Below are 15,064 nucleotides of genomic sequence, written 5' to 3'. Positions count from 1 at the left end.
TGACCTGCCTGGGAGGGGAGAGTGGAGCCACGGTCCGGAGGAACAGTCCATGGGGGGAACACAAAACAGTAGCTGGCTAGGGGATAAATACAAAAAAACAAAAGAGCACGGAGAAAAAATGGCCTAGAGACTAGAACGAACTGGCAAGTGACTGAGGAGTGAAACCGGGTAATATAGTGAGCAACCTAATCAAGTGCAGCTGGTGATAAGGGAGTGAGGAACAGGTGAACGTGATTAGTGTTAATGGGCAAGAGACAGTAGGAAAGGTGAGGGAGGCCAGAGCGGCCGAGCAAACCTGACAGGTTCCCAATCTCCACTAACAAAACTGGTATCAACACAACAACCACAGTGACCCTCTGAACTTTATTTTGAAGTAAATGTAATGGCCATGGCCTGCCGTCGTCATCATCCACACTTAGTATAGTGTATTCATGAGACTGAACATTTAGCTCTCAATTGCACATCAAGAGCAGACAGCCTTATCAACGCTTGCCACTCTCTTACACTTAACCTGCACATAAGCTCATTGACTAATACATCTGCTTCACAGCTAACGTTATAATGATGTGATTAAACACAGTGGACTGTTAATAGAGGCCTTCTCATTGTAGCTATATCACACATATATATATATATATATAGCCAAAGGTATATTATATTAAGCTTTGACTGAAGTCTTTACATTTTCCAGGGACATTTCACATATATTCCAGTTACTTATACTTAATGCTTGAGACTGTCTGAGAAAACTGGTTCTTTGTGTTGCTTTAATAAGAACCCAAAGTGAAATACAGGAATGTGACCTAAACCCTTTTAAAGGAATATAGTTTTAAAGTAATTTGGAGGGAATGTGAATGGTCAGTGTTAGAATCAAAATACCATTATGTGTAATTAATGTGCCACTTAGTGACAAAGAAAATGTGGGGGAATCTAATTACACAATAGACAGTTACAAAGTTAAACTTCAGTGTATTTTAAGTGTCAGCTCTTTTATGGCTGATATCTTTAAGTCATTTTAAGTTCAGTTTGCAAAGCAGATATGAAGCTGCAAAGCTTCTTTCAGCCTCGGTTCTTAAGAGAAGTGAAGGAGAGCTAAAAAGAAATATTCTGGACAAGTTAAGGATATACTCTGTTTCAAAAATGATTTGGGCTCATTGCCATGGCAGGTCTTCCTTCAGTATCTGACATGCGGTGTCATTTTGGAAGGACAATAGGACAGCAGTAAAAAGTATACTGCACTTTGTAATGTGCCTTTTCACACTCCCCACAGCTCTGTAATGCCTCTTTGAACCTGTGTTCCCTTCCCATGACAAGGCCAGCCAGGGCCAGTTTACCACATTAAAGAAGCAGCTGTCAAAGCACGGTGCTTGTAGGATGATTGTTGAGACAGTCAAACAAGAGAAGTGCCCTGTGTAACCTTTTCCTTACCTTGACGTTCAGTGCTAGCTTGTGACAGCACTGTCAAGGAGTTGCTCATTTGCTGAGGTGCCACTTGTATCTTGTGTCTTACCTTGTACCCCGCTAGACCATCAGGGTCTTTCTTCCTTAACCTTCTTTTTTTTTAGTTTGTTATTTCCTCCTCTACACCTGCTTCATCCATTTAAGACTCCCCTAGTCCTTTTTGTTTCATTTCAGGTCTCTCGCCTTGGCCTGAATCTCTGTTATTTTATGAATTGCTACCCCTTTGCTGCTTTACAAAATTTCTTCTTCAGTATCTCATCTTTTAAGTACTTGGCACTTTTAGTGCACTTAGCTTCAGTTAAAAGCTCATTTACAAAAGCCAGTTCTTACATCTTGTTCTATTCACTTGCATCATTCCTCTTTTATTTACAACATCTTATTTTGTTCCAGTCCACATCCTGTAACAGGAAATTAAATGGATTCAGAACAACCTTGAGGACATCGTGTTATTATCATGCAGCAAGATTATTGAGTCACCTCCCACTGTGGCTAAAGGAACTTAAATTTTAGTACAAGAGAAGAATATAGAAGAAGACTGATGAGGGGAGGAGACTATTTATGTTCAATTCACATCCTGTTAATGGTCCCGTTTATATTTTGCATAATACAACACTTTATTTATTTGACAAGGGTCTGCTTTTGTAACACAGTAAACCAGCCAACTTTGTAGCTTTTTATTTCATCATCTCTGGTTTTGAAAGATTTATTCCACTGTGATAGTGAGGCTAGAAAGATACTGAAATGCAGTGTGATTTTGAGACGCTAGTTGATCATAGTCCTTTTTTCAGAGTTGGTGCCAGCAGGCTCATCTGGTTTCTTTATAAATGACAGCACATCAGATTAACATGTTGAAGGCTAATAGTTAGTCTTTGCCTCCCTGATATGGGTAATAAGTTGCACACAGTTCACAGTTTGAAATGCAGTACATAGGGTCGTGAGATGGAAACATATTTTAGCTTTTGTGTTGTGCTGAAAATCTACAGTATGGAGTCTGAAAAGAGTTCACTTTTAGCAGATTGAGAGAATTTCTGCTTGTGTTGAGGTAATGTTTTGACAGATAAGAATAAAAGAATGTGGCACAATGGTACCAATGTCCATGTGGGAACATATGCGTTCACCATCATGGCTGTGTTGCTTCCCCGTAGACTCTGGCAAGGTAGAGACCACCCACAGAGGCTGAGCACATTGTGAGGATGTATTCCCTTTGACCTGAAAGCCTTCTCTGTTGAATAAATCATGACCAAGTGTTCTTTTTTTATGTTTTATCCTCCCCATACTCCAAATATGCCCTTGAGAAACTACAGAAAAGACAACAGAGAAAAACATGGACACAGCACCATAGGAGGTAGTGTGAAATCATTGTTTCCATGGAAATGGCAGGCAACCGTAAGGCCATTATCAATTCTAAAGTATTGACTCTTGTTCACTGGTGATATTTAACCTTCAGAGATGAATAGGTCGTCACGCGTGCAGACGAATTGCTAAAGCCGCCACGTTCACCATATTACGATTGATGTCTTTATCTTTTGGAGAATGGCCTAACTAAAGCTTGCTTACAAATTACTCTCCTTGGCCTCATCTATCAAGCTATTCAAGGTGGGAACTGGCTTACCGTTTGTGTAGAAAAACAGAAGGTTGTGCACGAGAAATACAAGAACCATAGTTCAGTTTGTTAATTTGAGAAAGCAAATCTGCCTCAATACAAAGTAAATCTTTCAGTAAGAGTGTTTGTTGTACCTGTAGAAAAGGAAGTAATGCACTTCTGTGTGGGCTATTTATTTAGACGTTATCGTTCACTCGTGCAGGTCATAACCACAACCATAATCATAATGAATCTGTAAACCCTGAGTTTGAGGGCAGATTTTCTCTCCGACAATAGGTGTTGGCAGTGAACAAATCCAGCTAACTGCAGGTCAGCTGCAAAACCTCGCCGGGCCCTACTCAACCTGTCAAGTAAAAAAAAAAAAAAAAACCTGTCTGACACGTCCTTTCTCTGCTGGGCCCTGTTGATTTGTCACTCTGACTTCCAACACCCACAGATCCATTCCAGTGTAAAATGACCTGTCCGGAGCCACCCTCTCAGCAGCAGGCGAGAGAAGCTTGAAAACAAAAGCAGAAAGGTCATTGATTTGTGAGGTGAGGCAAATGGTGAATGAGGCAACCATTCCCCTTTGTTGTGGCTAAGCAGAACATACCATAAGGGGTCCGGATCCAAATCTGTCACTGGCGTGGACCTGTGTAACGCACACTCTCAGAAACAGAGTAGCCAGCTGCTTGTTGGTATGACACTGCTCCTGCTATCATCTAATGGTATTGTTTGGCCCAGGTATAATCATTATTGTGATGTGATTTCACTGGATGCAATCACACAACACAATGAAACGTGCTGAATCAAAGAGCGGCTCCTGAAGTGGCACACAATAGGCCACCTGTCACTTCCTTTAACACGTTCAGAAACATATTGTTTTGCATGAAAACACAGCTAGCCTGATCGTTAAAGGACAAGTAACCGCACACCTTAACATAACATGTTTAATTATCGAAAATTCTGCTTTCCCAAGATTGCTTTTTTGTTTGTACAAGATAAAATTTAAATTTGCACAATGTAAACAGTGCCAAGATTAATATGAATACAGCCCAGTCTCTCCTGTGCTTAAGTATGCAGGCTCATTCAACAGATTTGGTTGCTCCTTAGTTTATGTTTCCCTCAACCCGATTCGGTTCCTCGGCTATCAAGCTACTGCTGCGTGGCGGAGGACTGATGTTATGTACCGAACGCCAGGCACAGTGAAGCAGGCTCAGGTATTGCACAACCACGTAATGTTACCGTTTCAGTCTTTTTGAAGGGGGATATGGACCAAAGCCAATATAATTAGGCCCACACTGACAGCATACATGGGTGTAAACTCACTGTACTGTACACACAGCGGAGTGTAAAAGCTCTTATTTTTGGTTTTGTTTGTTTCCGAGTTCCTGTGGCTTTTCTAAAGAGAAGCATGTTTGTTCAGAGATAAGCCAAGGTTGCTGTGCCGGTTGCTGTCCTCCTTATCTCTGATTCATAAGCCAGATGGGTCCTCTGCTTTCTCCTTCTGTTTGTCCTCTGCCTTGTGATTCCAGTTCTCCTCCTCCTCTTCTGTCTCCTCTCCTCTTCTCCAATTTTCAACTTGCTACATCTTCAAAAAAGAGGGTTGAATTTGCCTGATTTAGAAAGGTTTTATTTATCCTTCCAAAGCTTTTATTTTGTTATAAAATGTATGATTAAGATCCAGATTGGACACAGATTTTCACTGTGGTTCAGGAAATGTATTTTGCAGTATGTTTTCTGAAAGTGAAAAATAAAAGGTTAATAATTTTATTATTAGATCTACATTAAACATGTGTGTGACATAAAATGAAGGTAATTTCCAATTGGAGTATCAGGCTGCACGTAATCATGTAATATAGAATTACAGAAATGCTTTGGAAAGCATTCTGATATGGAGTGTTGTACCCGGGAATCTCAGAGATGCAAAACATTTCCCTGATAAAGACATCTAGTTCTTTATTGTAGAAATACAAAGGTAATTGACACACACAGGTGACTGATTAAACAACACACCGAGTGCACTCAGAGCCTGCACATCAGGCTGTTTGTACACAAGGTGAGATAACCAACATAACTAGGGGCTGCATTGTAATTAGCATATTATTTCCTCTGTAAATAAGCAGGGCTACAGCAGCTTGGCGTTGGCATGTGTATATACTGAGAAGCATTAGTCTACACATCGTGGAGCGTATTCATGGCGGTGTATCGTAACCTCTCTTAATTGGATGTTTGAATGCACCCATTTATCCAGAGAAGGGCTTCTAATTAGGGCCAAAAAGAAAGAAAGGCACATTAGACGCAGCTTTTGCAGCTTTGGCGGGGGTCTAAGTTTCAGCCAGGCTGCCCATGGCCAACCTTAATTGACTACTATGATAAGGGTTGGGAGTGTGTGTTCCATGGTGCTGTGACCAGATATCACCTTGTCCTTAAGCTTTGCTAATTTTGCATCGACTGTTTTTATGGGTGGCTGAGGAGTTGCACCGGCTCTGTGGTGGGCCTCTCTTCGCTTGGTTGGACACAGTTAAGTGCCATATGCAAAACTTTTATGTTCTTTTAAAGTAAAAATGGTGCTGCACATCTTTTGACTGAAAACCAACATTATACTTAGATTAGACCTTGATTCTTAGAATTATGTAAAGCATCTTAAAGCTTTAATCAATGCTTTTGTTTTAACATTCACCGACTTGACTCTGTATAATGTGAAACCTGTCACCTGTGGTAGCAGAGTCACAGTGAATGCCGCTGTCTTCAGCTCTGTGTGACATCATGACGTCTCTCAGCCCATGGTTGTGGTCTCACAGTCCACAACTTTAATGTTATGGTCTGCTCTCTCCGTTTGTTTTCAGCAGCAGTAGGCAGCTGTTTATAGTGGATAGGCTCTGATCAACCCGTTGTACACTACTGCCCAGCACTGATAGCGACTAGCATGTGTGTTTTTAAGAACCTAATTTTCAAGATTTAGTACCAAAATAGGGCTAAAACAAAAATACATACAAAAACTAAGGCTGCTCTGTGCTGCTGGATATATTGGGTGATAACATTTCAATGCTGTTTACAGCGTTCCTCAGGTGGTAGAAAAAAATCCATTAATGAAGGTTTAAGCCTAAGGTCACTGATAGAAAAATAACAAATGGCAGATGTGGGGGAGTGTTTAAACATTTTCTCTTTTTAACAGAGGGTCCAGAACACAACAGACACGCTGCTGAATTTAACTGGGCGGAACATGACAGACTTCTTGGTCAAGACTTTCGAAGGCTCGGGTAAAACAAGGTAATGCATGTTGTGAACATATGTTCATTTGAGGTTTCAGAAACAGGGTATCGCAGAAATTCACCTGTGTGTTAGCACTTTAGCGACTTTGTTCAAGCACTTTGGTTACTTTTTTATAAATCTTTTTTTTTGACTCAATGAAAGTCTCATTCTTGTAGAAGGTCGGTAGAGAGAAATGTGATCTGCACAGTGTGCTGCTGTTTTCATCTCTACATGTTCTGTGACATGTCCTGCTAGGCCACTCTTTGATACACCTCCCTCACCTGTCGTTTTACGGTGTGAAACACTGAGAGTGAAATGTCAGTGAGGGGAAAATGATTAATTGTAAATGATTAGGTTGGTTCAAGGAAATGTTTACCTCTGTTTTCAGACAATATTGCAAACATCCAATAGCTGCTTTGATTGCATGTCTGTAATTGTTGTGTCTTTGGGTGTGTAGCTGTGCAGAGCAAGTGTAAAAAGGCCTGTGCTCGTGTGTATCCTTGGCATTATTCCTGCTCTTACCTCCACTTGAACCTTCCTATCTTTTTGCTTTTTTTCTGCCACTCCAGGTACGGAGGGATCTCTATTGGAGCAGTTAACTCCCAAGTCTATCTGACCGAGGCAGAAGTCAAAGCTGTATTCAGGGATCTAAAAGGCCTATTCAGTTCATTTCAGGTATGTAAGAATTATTGACATTCACAGGATCAAACCTGTTGATACCACAAGATTATCTGACTTTCTTTCAGGAGCGGTAACGTTGTATATTGTAGGGCAAGGTCAAAAGTGGTCTGCTTGGAAAACAGCCCAGGTTGCTGGCCCTTAAATGTGAGCTACATTGCGTGCTATTTTCTGAAACCTCTGAAAGCATAACTGAGTTTAATATATCAAAAACTGATCCACATTTTAGCTAAAACTCTTTGCTCAAATAAGATTATACTGTACGTGTTTTGCAGTAAGTTTTTAAGCAGCACTTTGAGCCAGTCTTTCCAGATGGCTACTGGGCGGCGCCCACAGGGCGAATCTGAATTTTGTGATGTCCAACGATTCCTGCTTGCACTACAGTGACACTGATGCATTTGGATCTGAGATGAAATATCAACAACATTGAACTGATGAATTACCATAAAATTTGGTAAAGATATTCCCCTTAAGGTGGAGTGTAATATCTTTCTGAACCCTTAATTTTTCATCCAGCTAAGTGTTCAAAGTATTAATTTGTCAAATAATCTGGTTTATGGGTTACAGTTACTTGAAAAACTGATAATACTATTGTCATCTATGAGAAAACACAGCTGTGCTTTTCCTGCACTGAAATGCAGCTGGATGCTCTGCCTTTAAAAATACTGTATTTCCCCAAGACAAAGTCAGAAAAAGAAAGCAGCAGGCCATAGCCAGAAATCAAACAAATCAGCTCATGTATCAGTCATAGGAATGAATTTATTTACAATGGACAGAACACATTATTATCGTGCTTAGCAAATGTTAAGTAAATGGTAGCAGGCTAACACTTTGGACAAAAATAGCTCAAAGCAACTCTGTCCTTTGTTGTTGGATGCATCTGTTTGTCTCAAACTGCTGTAAAATGCCAAGTGTTTTTTCAAAGAGCTCTTCTGAAACTATTTCAGAGGAACATGTTGAACTAGGCTTCGCTTTTGCCCTTTTCAGATCTATTTGAGATGTGCTGACATGATGACGTACAAATGGCATTAACGCACACCAACCCAGAGTACATAAATCATAAACATCATCCTTGTGAATTTTCTGTTCTACCTCAACATTGTTGTGTAAATGTTAATGTGCTTGTTTTGTGACTGGTTCAGAAACAGCCTCTCTCTCACTGTCAAGGCTGCAGTCTGCCATTTGTCCTTTCAGTGTCCCGCTCCCAACTGGAGCACAGAAGTTCTTTGTTCAGTTAGGTTTGTATCCAGGATACAGGTGAAGTTTTTTTTTCTGTGGACTTCTGGACCCTGCTGAATTCTTGAACAATTGTGAAGGAATAATGAAAGCAAATGTGAGAGGAGGTTTAGATTCTTCAGATCCATTTTGTTGAGTGTCCATGGCAACAGGCTATGATTGTCTGTGCTGTGCTTTGAACAAATCGAGGAATCTGGACCTGTGCTGCAGAAGACCACACGCAATCTTACAATCCTTTTTTACTTTCACACTGATCAAATTTTTTCTCCTTTAAGTGCCAGTTTAATTTACATATGCACATTCCCACACTTTTGTTCAAGCACAGTGTTTCCTGAACCTCATCCCAGCTTACTTGTCCCCTCCTTGTATCTGCCAGTCTCCCTCTTACATACATAAAGTGGCTCATTAACATTTTACATGTTGGACGTTCAAACTACTTAAAGATCAGCACATTGCTTAGCCCTTGGGCATCTCTGGTCTCATCCATTCCCTGGCTCCCTATTCTGTTTCCCAGATCTTGAAGTTAATGTGACTTTAATTCGTGCGGCAGCAATGATGTAACTCTAATCGCCAGGCATTAGCTGTCCGAGCTTTGCATTCCTTGTTTTTAAAGCGCTAAACTGTCCTTGGGAAATGTCTGGCTCTCTGCTGTGAGACGATAAGTGAAAGCAATGGGTTTCTGCACTGTGAGCCACCTGCTCAGACTGGGAAGTGTGCTTTGAAACGTCTGTGTAATTGCATTTCCTCTGTCTAGCAGGTAGAAATAGGGTTCTGTGTTGCAAGACCTGATGAGCATGATGAGAGTAAGAAAGGCTGTGTACTGGAAATTGTATAATCTTGCCAAAAATTTGATCTCAGATGGTGTGTTATGTACAGTAGATGGTGGTATTGTCCACGCTGTTCCCTGAGACATTTCTGTAACCCTCTAAAACAAAAGTTTTTTTAAGTTATTATTTAAATTATTCAGAGAAGTTAACCCTTAATTTAACAAACCATGAACTCCTTGCTGACAAGTTGTAATACAGATCATTTTGCCACTGAACTGTGCAGTTCACTTTGGAATACAAGCCAAAAAAGTCACCATACACTTGAAAGGCTTTACTGCTGTGTCATTAGCTGTGGCATGGTCAGGTCCACTGGCCAAACCAGGCTTGTCATTGTCCTTGAGCAGGGAGGAGTTTGTCAAGGATTAGACTCAGACAGCTGCCGGCCCACTTCTCATCTCACTTCAGCCACCGCTAATCCTCAGGAAGGCTGCCTATTGGTGCTGTCAGTGGCTGCTTGGCACAGAGCAAACCGGAGTGAAGTAAAAAGACAAAATTTGGTTAAGATTGCCTTGCTTTCGCTGGAGGAAGCATTACAAACAAGTCTTGTTCTCTGCCTGCTACAGTATATGAATAGGTAATGACTTGGAACAGAGAGGATGTTACTAAAACAAATACTCCTGTCAGTGTAGAGGGGGTGGGGGGGTTGTTCTTGCCTCCTCTTTCACACTGTGATATGGAAAGAGATGGAGAGTCAGTGCTGCCTCACTGAAACGATGTGCAAGTCAAAGGAGCATGGATCTATGGCAGGACAAAAAGAAAATAATCGCTCTGAATGCATTGTCAAAATGTTTCCAAATGTGGTGTAGAATTGGCTGAAAGAAGGATTGTATGCTGTGATCTCCAGTCCTTTGTCCTTCTTGGTAACTCCCTTGGGTGTTGAATATACCTTTTGTGTCTGTTTCTTTCCACGCTCCCTCTTTCAGCACAGGCAAGCACTTGCACCTGAGCACACTCCTGCATTCTTGGGATGTCTATCATGATTTTTCGCCTCTTATTTTTTCTCCCCACACCTCTCTCCCCAGTTGTCAGCAGCACTTTTTTTTTTTTTTTAAACCACCAACCTCTCTCCCCAGTTGTCAGCAGCACTTTTTTTGTTTTTTTTTTTAAACCACCAACCTCTCTTCTACTTTGCTAAGGCTATATGATGAAGGATGGGTCCAACAGGAGGTCTATTTGCATTTATATCACACATGTAATGTGCTCAGTGCTCTTATGGCTGGGCTGAACAGCATGATATCAACATGACGCCTTGGAAGTCGCCTGCCTGTCGTCTCAAGCTCTCATCCCGAGGCTCATTTCACATGAAACATGAGAGGAGAAGAGCAGATTTTAATGCAGCCTGTCCAGTCCAGCCTCACCATAAAAGTGAGCTCTAGAAAAATACTTTCCCTGTTGTTTTTATTTATCTGCTCATTACATTAGATTCTAAGACCTCCAGTGTTGCTGCTGAGAACTGATTTGTACATCAGGTAATTAGGCAGTTTCTGTTGCTCTTTGTCTCGTGTCCTCTCCCTCTTCTCGTCAGTTTAATTATTTCACACAATTTAATAAAACAGAAATGTCAAAGGAAGAAAAAGTAGCCAAAATAGCAGGGGGACACATTTTTCCCTCCAAGTGGCTCAGCACATTCAGATGCTCTCTGGGAGTTTAAATTCTTGTCTCCCTCTGCCTTGTGTTTTGCATTTCAAAGACCAGTATAGTGGTTTTCCAAGAGCAGCCAATTAAATCTCCAACTCTTTTTTTTCTTTTACATTTTTCTTATCTTTATTAGGATAATGTGACTGATCAGTTCTTCCAGAAGTCGGAGACTTTGCTGAAAAATCTGGGAACCAGGGACAACTTAAAGGTACTGTATTCATTTTGGTTGTGCCCCTTTGTGAAACTTTGAAATGAGAGCCAATTAGATGAAGGTTTAATGTTTGCACACTACAGACGTTAGGCTGGTTCACGTTGAATTTTTAGGGAAGAACACTTGTGAAGAAGAGACCCGCACTGGTCTACTCACCTTTCTACTTGTGCTTATGTTACATAATTAAAATGTATGTTGCCATAATTTTCTAACAAAAGCGCTGACCCTTTTAATTTATCTTGGCAAAAGTCAGGAGGAGATGTGATAAATAGTGACACAGTGGGTTAGGACTAAATTTGTGTAAAGTTAAGGAACAGGCTAATGGTTCAGGCTGTTAATACAGTGACTGTGTCCTCACCGGCTGAATACAAAACAGACTGAATATCAATAATTAAAAGCCATTTTTGTATTGAATTCTATTCAAACACAAACACAGTTTTGAACTGTTCTGAAAAGCAATAAACAAAAGTAATGTGCATTTACCTCTTTAGTTTTATAATGAACAAAATACCTTTGAATTTAGATAGTTACAGTAATATCTGATATATCTTGAAATGAGATTTGAGTATTGCTTCTACCCAACACAAGCTGATGCTTAAAGTAGTTTCAGGAGTAAAATGTGAATGTGGCTCGGCATTATGTCTCCTCACATCATTTTAACTCCCCCCATACCACCCTCGTGTGTTAAGCAGACAAGCTGGTGCTCTTTGTTATTGAACATGAGCGCGACACATGATTTTGCAGTTGCAGACCTTTTAGAAACTACATTCTGAAATAATTACAATAATACAATATCAGTTTTTGTTGATCTGTGTGTGTGAGACAGAGAGAATGAGAGTCGCAGACAGGCACAACTATGTGTGTGCATGCACGTGTGTGTGTGTGTGTACACTCTGGTTTCTCCATATCCTTCTCTGTGGTGCAGTGTTATGTTAGGCTGACACTCAAACACTATCCACTCTTAATTAGCGCTGCACTATCAGCAGGGAGTCGCTCCCACTCTTTTATCTATTCTTTTTCTTCTACACCCTAGCAGCCATACACTCAGAGAATCACTTACATTAAAAGAACTTGCATATTTTTTTAACGGCACACTTGCTGTTTCTGCAGCTCGTACGCTGTGCCACACCAGGATATGACATTCACTGCAGGCCTTTATGTCCAATCAAATGAAAAAGTAATGTTTGTCAGCTGTGTTGCTCATTCTTATTGAGCAGTGCTTCCCCCCAAAAATGTTTGAAATGATGTGACGCCCAACGTTAACTCAAGACTGTGCTGTACATCTCACTGTAGCTTGCACACATGTAAAGGACCTTAGCACCTTCACAAATGACAACTCCAATTCTTTCTAAGTTTCTTCAGTTGTGGCAAACCAAGGGTTTATAAATGACTTTCATTCACAACTTTCTTTGTGGTGGCACACAGCTCTTAAGAGCAAATGAGCTTGTGAACAGAGCCAAAACAAAGAGACAGAGCTACCTCCTTCTGTTGACACAGTGAGTAAAATGGGGCAGCTCCAAATGTCTTGGCAAACATTTTGAAAAGAAACCTCATTTCATGTGCAACTGCTGCACACTTATGCACACTCATAACCTGCCTGCTAAATCTTTCTCCATGACCAAATGAATTTTCCATGGTGGTGACAAAAGTAGTTTCTTGGAGACATCTGAAGCCACCACAGAGCCTCTGCCTGCTGTTCTCAGTGCAAACGCTTGTGTCTACCTCGGCAGGTGTGGTTCTACAACCAGGCATGGCATGGTATGGTGTCCTTCCTCGGTGTGGCCAACAACGCCATCCTGAGGGGAAATCTGCCGGCAGGACAGGATCCCCGCCGGTATGGCATCTCTGTGTCCAATCACCCTCTCAACCTCACCAAGGAGCAGCTCTCAGTTGTGGCCATGTGAGTCATAAGACCAAAAAAGGGGAGTTAAAGTGCAGATCTGGTTTAGACAGCATGGAGGAAATGAGTCTAGACTGAACTGGTGCTGCGTTTCAGCTTCATGGAGCAAAGGTGCAAGCTGAAAATTCCATGCTGCTAGACATGATTACATTTTCTGTGCCTTCAGGTCAGAAAAACATGACAGGAATGCTGACAACATGCTGTACACACATTTCAAATCCATATGGATAACACAAGTGCACAGTGTGCTGAGGGTCCAAACATATTAAAAGTAATGCTCTGTCTGTGGAGTTTACATTGTAGACTGCAACAGCATCTGCAAACCTCATCTGCAGTTTCTGCTTGTAGGGCTGCTATAATGCATTTTTCTCTTGTTGTTGAACACTTTTTAAAGTTTTCTGATGACATGCAGATGACAGAGACTGATGATGATTGGAAACTGGGAGAGACGAGGTACAGTGAGAGAGAGAGACAGTCATGGAAAGAGAGAGAAAAGCAGATAGAGCCCAGACAAAGGGAGTACAGACGAGTAAAGCTTAAGACAGAGAGATAGATGAGGGATTTGTCCGAGCGTGCACAGATTTGGACACCCATGGGAGCTCCTTATGGGGATATACCATTTTTCTCATACTTCATCCCAGGTTTAGCAAAAGAGCAGCTTCCCCTGAGAGTCAGAGATTAATGATGTGCTAAATCACAACATACCCGCTCGTACCATATGGATCTATCTGTTCTCTGTGTACTGTTTTGTGATTGTGACCAGTGATTGTGTGTATGCTTGGACGCAATCTGTTGTCAGTATTAGCCTTTTGGCTGTACACAGACCATATTGTAATCAACTGTTTTAATGGAAGGCCCTGGGAATACATCCCACCGCAGCAAATTACTGTACAGTGCCACAGCATTATACAGGGAAGTCGGCGGCAGCCACCAATCACCATGTAGTAGCAGTTTTATTCCATACACTGCGGCTGCTCCAGCCCACTGCTCAGCCAGGTATTTATGTAGTGAGGAGGTGCTGACGACAGCCCTGAGTTAGAGGGAGTGACTGTGCGAGGCTTAGGAGATAATTACGATGGCCTGCAATCTGTAGATCCATAAGGGGAGACTTTTCCTCTCTGCTTCTCTGTGCAGACGTTGACAACAAAAATTTATAAACTACAGTACGATTTCTAGATTAGCCCGGACACTCTGAACTGACGACAGCCCTGAGTTAGAGGGAGTGACTGTGCGAGGCTTAGGAGATAATTACGATGGCCTGCAATCTGTAGATCCATAAGGGGAGACTTTTCCTCTCTGCTTCTCTGTGCAGACGTTGACAACAAAAATTTATAAACTACAGTACGATTTCTAGATTAGCCCGGAAACTCTGAATATGACAAGTCAAAATATCTGCTGTGAAAATCACCTATTTAAGGTGAAATGCCCACATTTTGTATTTTGCTCATTTCACTGTCTGGTGCTATCTGGTTACACCAAGAAACATGGTTTTGTCTGTATTTCCCCTGAATTACAGAGCAAAAAGGAGCAAAAGGAGCCACTAACTTCCACCTAAATCCAAAAATATCTCAGTATTCTATAAAAACAATCTGAAATTTGTTAATTTCAGCCTTAAAAACTGATTTATTCCTCACTGATACACCCTTAATGTCACATATAATTGCTATAGCTGTTATGTCGATAATAATTCATCACAAATGACTTGTTCACTTGTCAGGGCCCACAATTTCACTGCACCATCTAATTTGAAGTGACACTCCTCTTCAGCTTCCCAACAAATTTTACTGGAAGTGATGCCACGAGCTACAACACTGGGGAGAAAATTGATGCTTACACCCATCAAAATTACCACTCTTATCTTAATATTCTTTTGTTAACAGAAAAACACTTCACTTCTTACTGCTTTGTTGAACTTGTACTGTATAATTTAGCTTCCATCAGCAACTTATTGTTTCTGATTGTTTTAGTGCATGTTATCTGCAAAAATGATTCATTCAAAATCAAATACATGCTTGAGTTGCCAAACTGTAATTTCTCTTCTGTCAAACTGGTTCGGGACATTATCTACATATTGCTGCACAATGCAAATAATGACCGGAATGTTGTGCCTGGAGCTTCGGGTTTGATAATTATCTCATGCTTTTAACATTTAAGACTGTGTCCTCCAGCTCTTTTCATTAAAAAAAAAAAAAAAAAAAACTCAAGGATCACAATCTGCACTGTCAAGCTCTACTCACACTACTCATCTTTCTTGCTCTTCCATTATTAGTTCATTA

General features: G+C 41.0%; 1 protein-coding gene across 1 annotated transcript in view; it reads left to right on the top strand.

The window, feature by feature from the left end:
• LOC109966555 (ATP-binding cassette sub-family A member 1) overlaps window positions 1-15,064 on the top strand; it is a 135,093-nt gene that overhangs the window by 78,589 nt on the left and 41,440 nt on the right. Inside the window, exons 33-36 of the mRNA XM_020611463.1 lie at window positions 6,222-6,316; window positions 6,868-6,973; window positions 10,811-10,885; window positions 12,619-12,788. Coding sequence (XP_020467119.1) covers window positions 6,222-6,316; window positions 6,868-6,973; window positions 10,811-10,885; window positions 12,619-12,788 — 446 coding nt within the window. The remainder of the gene's footprint in view (window positions 1-6,221; window positions 6,317-6,867; window positions 6,974-10,810; window positions 10,886-12,618; window positions 12,789-15,064) is intronic.

Source organism: Monopterus albus, unplaced genomic scaffold, assembly GCF_001952655.1.
Source record: "Monopterus albus unplaced genomic scaffold, M_albus_1.0 scaffold113.1, whole genome shotgun sequence".
In the NCBI taxonomy this organism is placed as follows: domain Eukaryota; kingdom Metazoa; phylum Chordata; class Actinopteri; order Synbranchiformes; family Synbranchidae; genus Monopterus; species Monopterus albus.
This window is presented reverse-complemented; position numbering and strand designations above follow the sequence as displayed.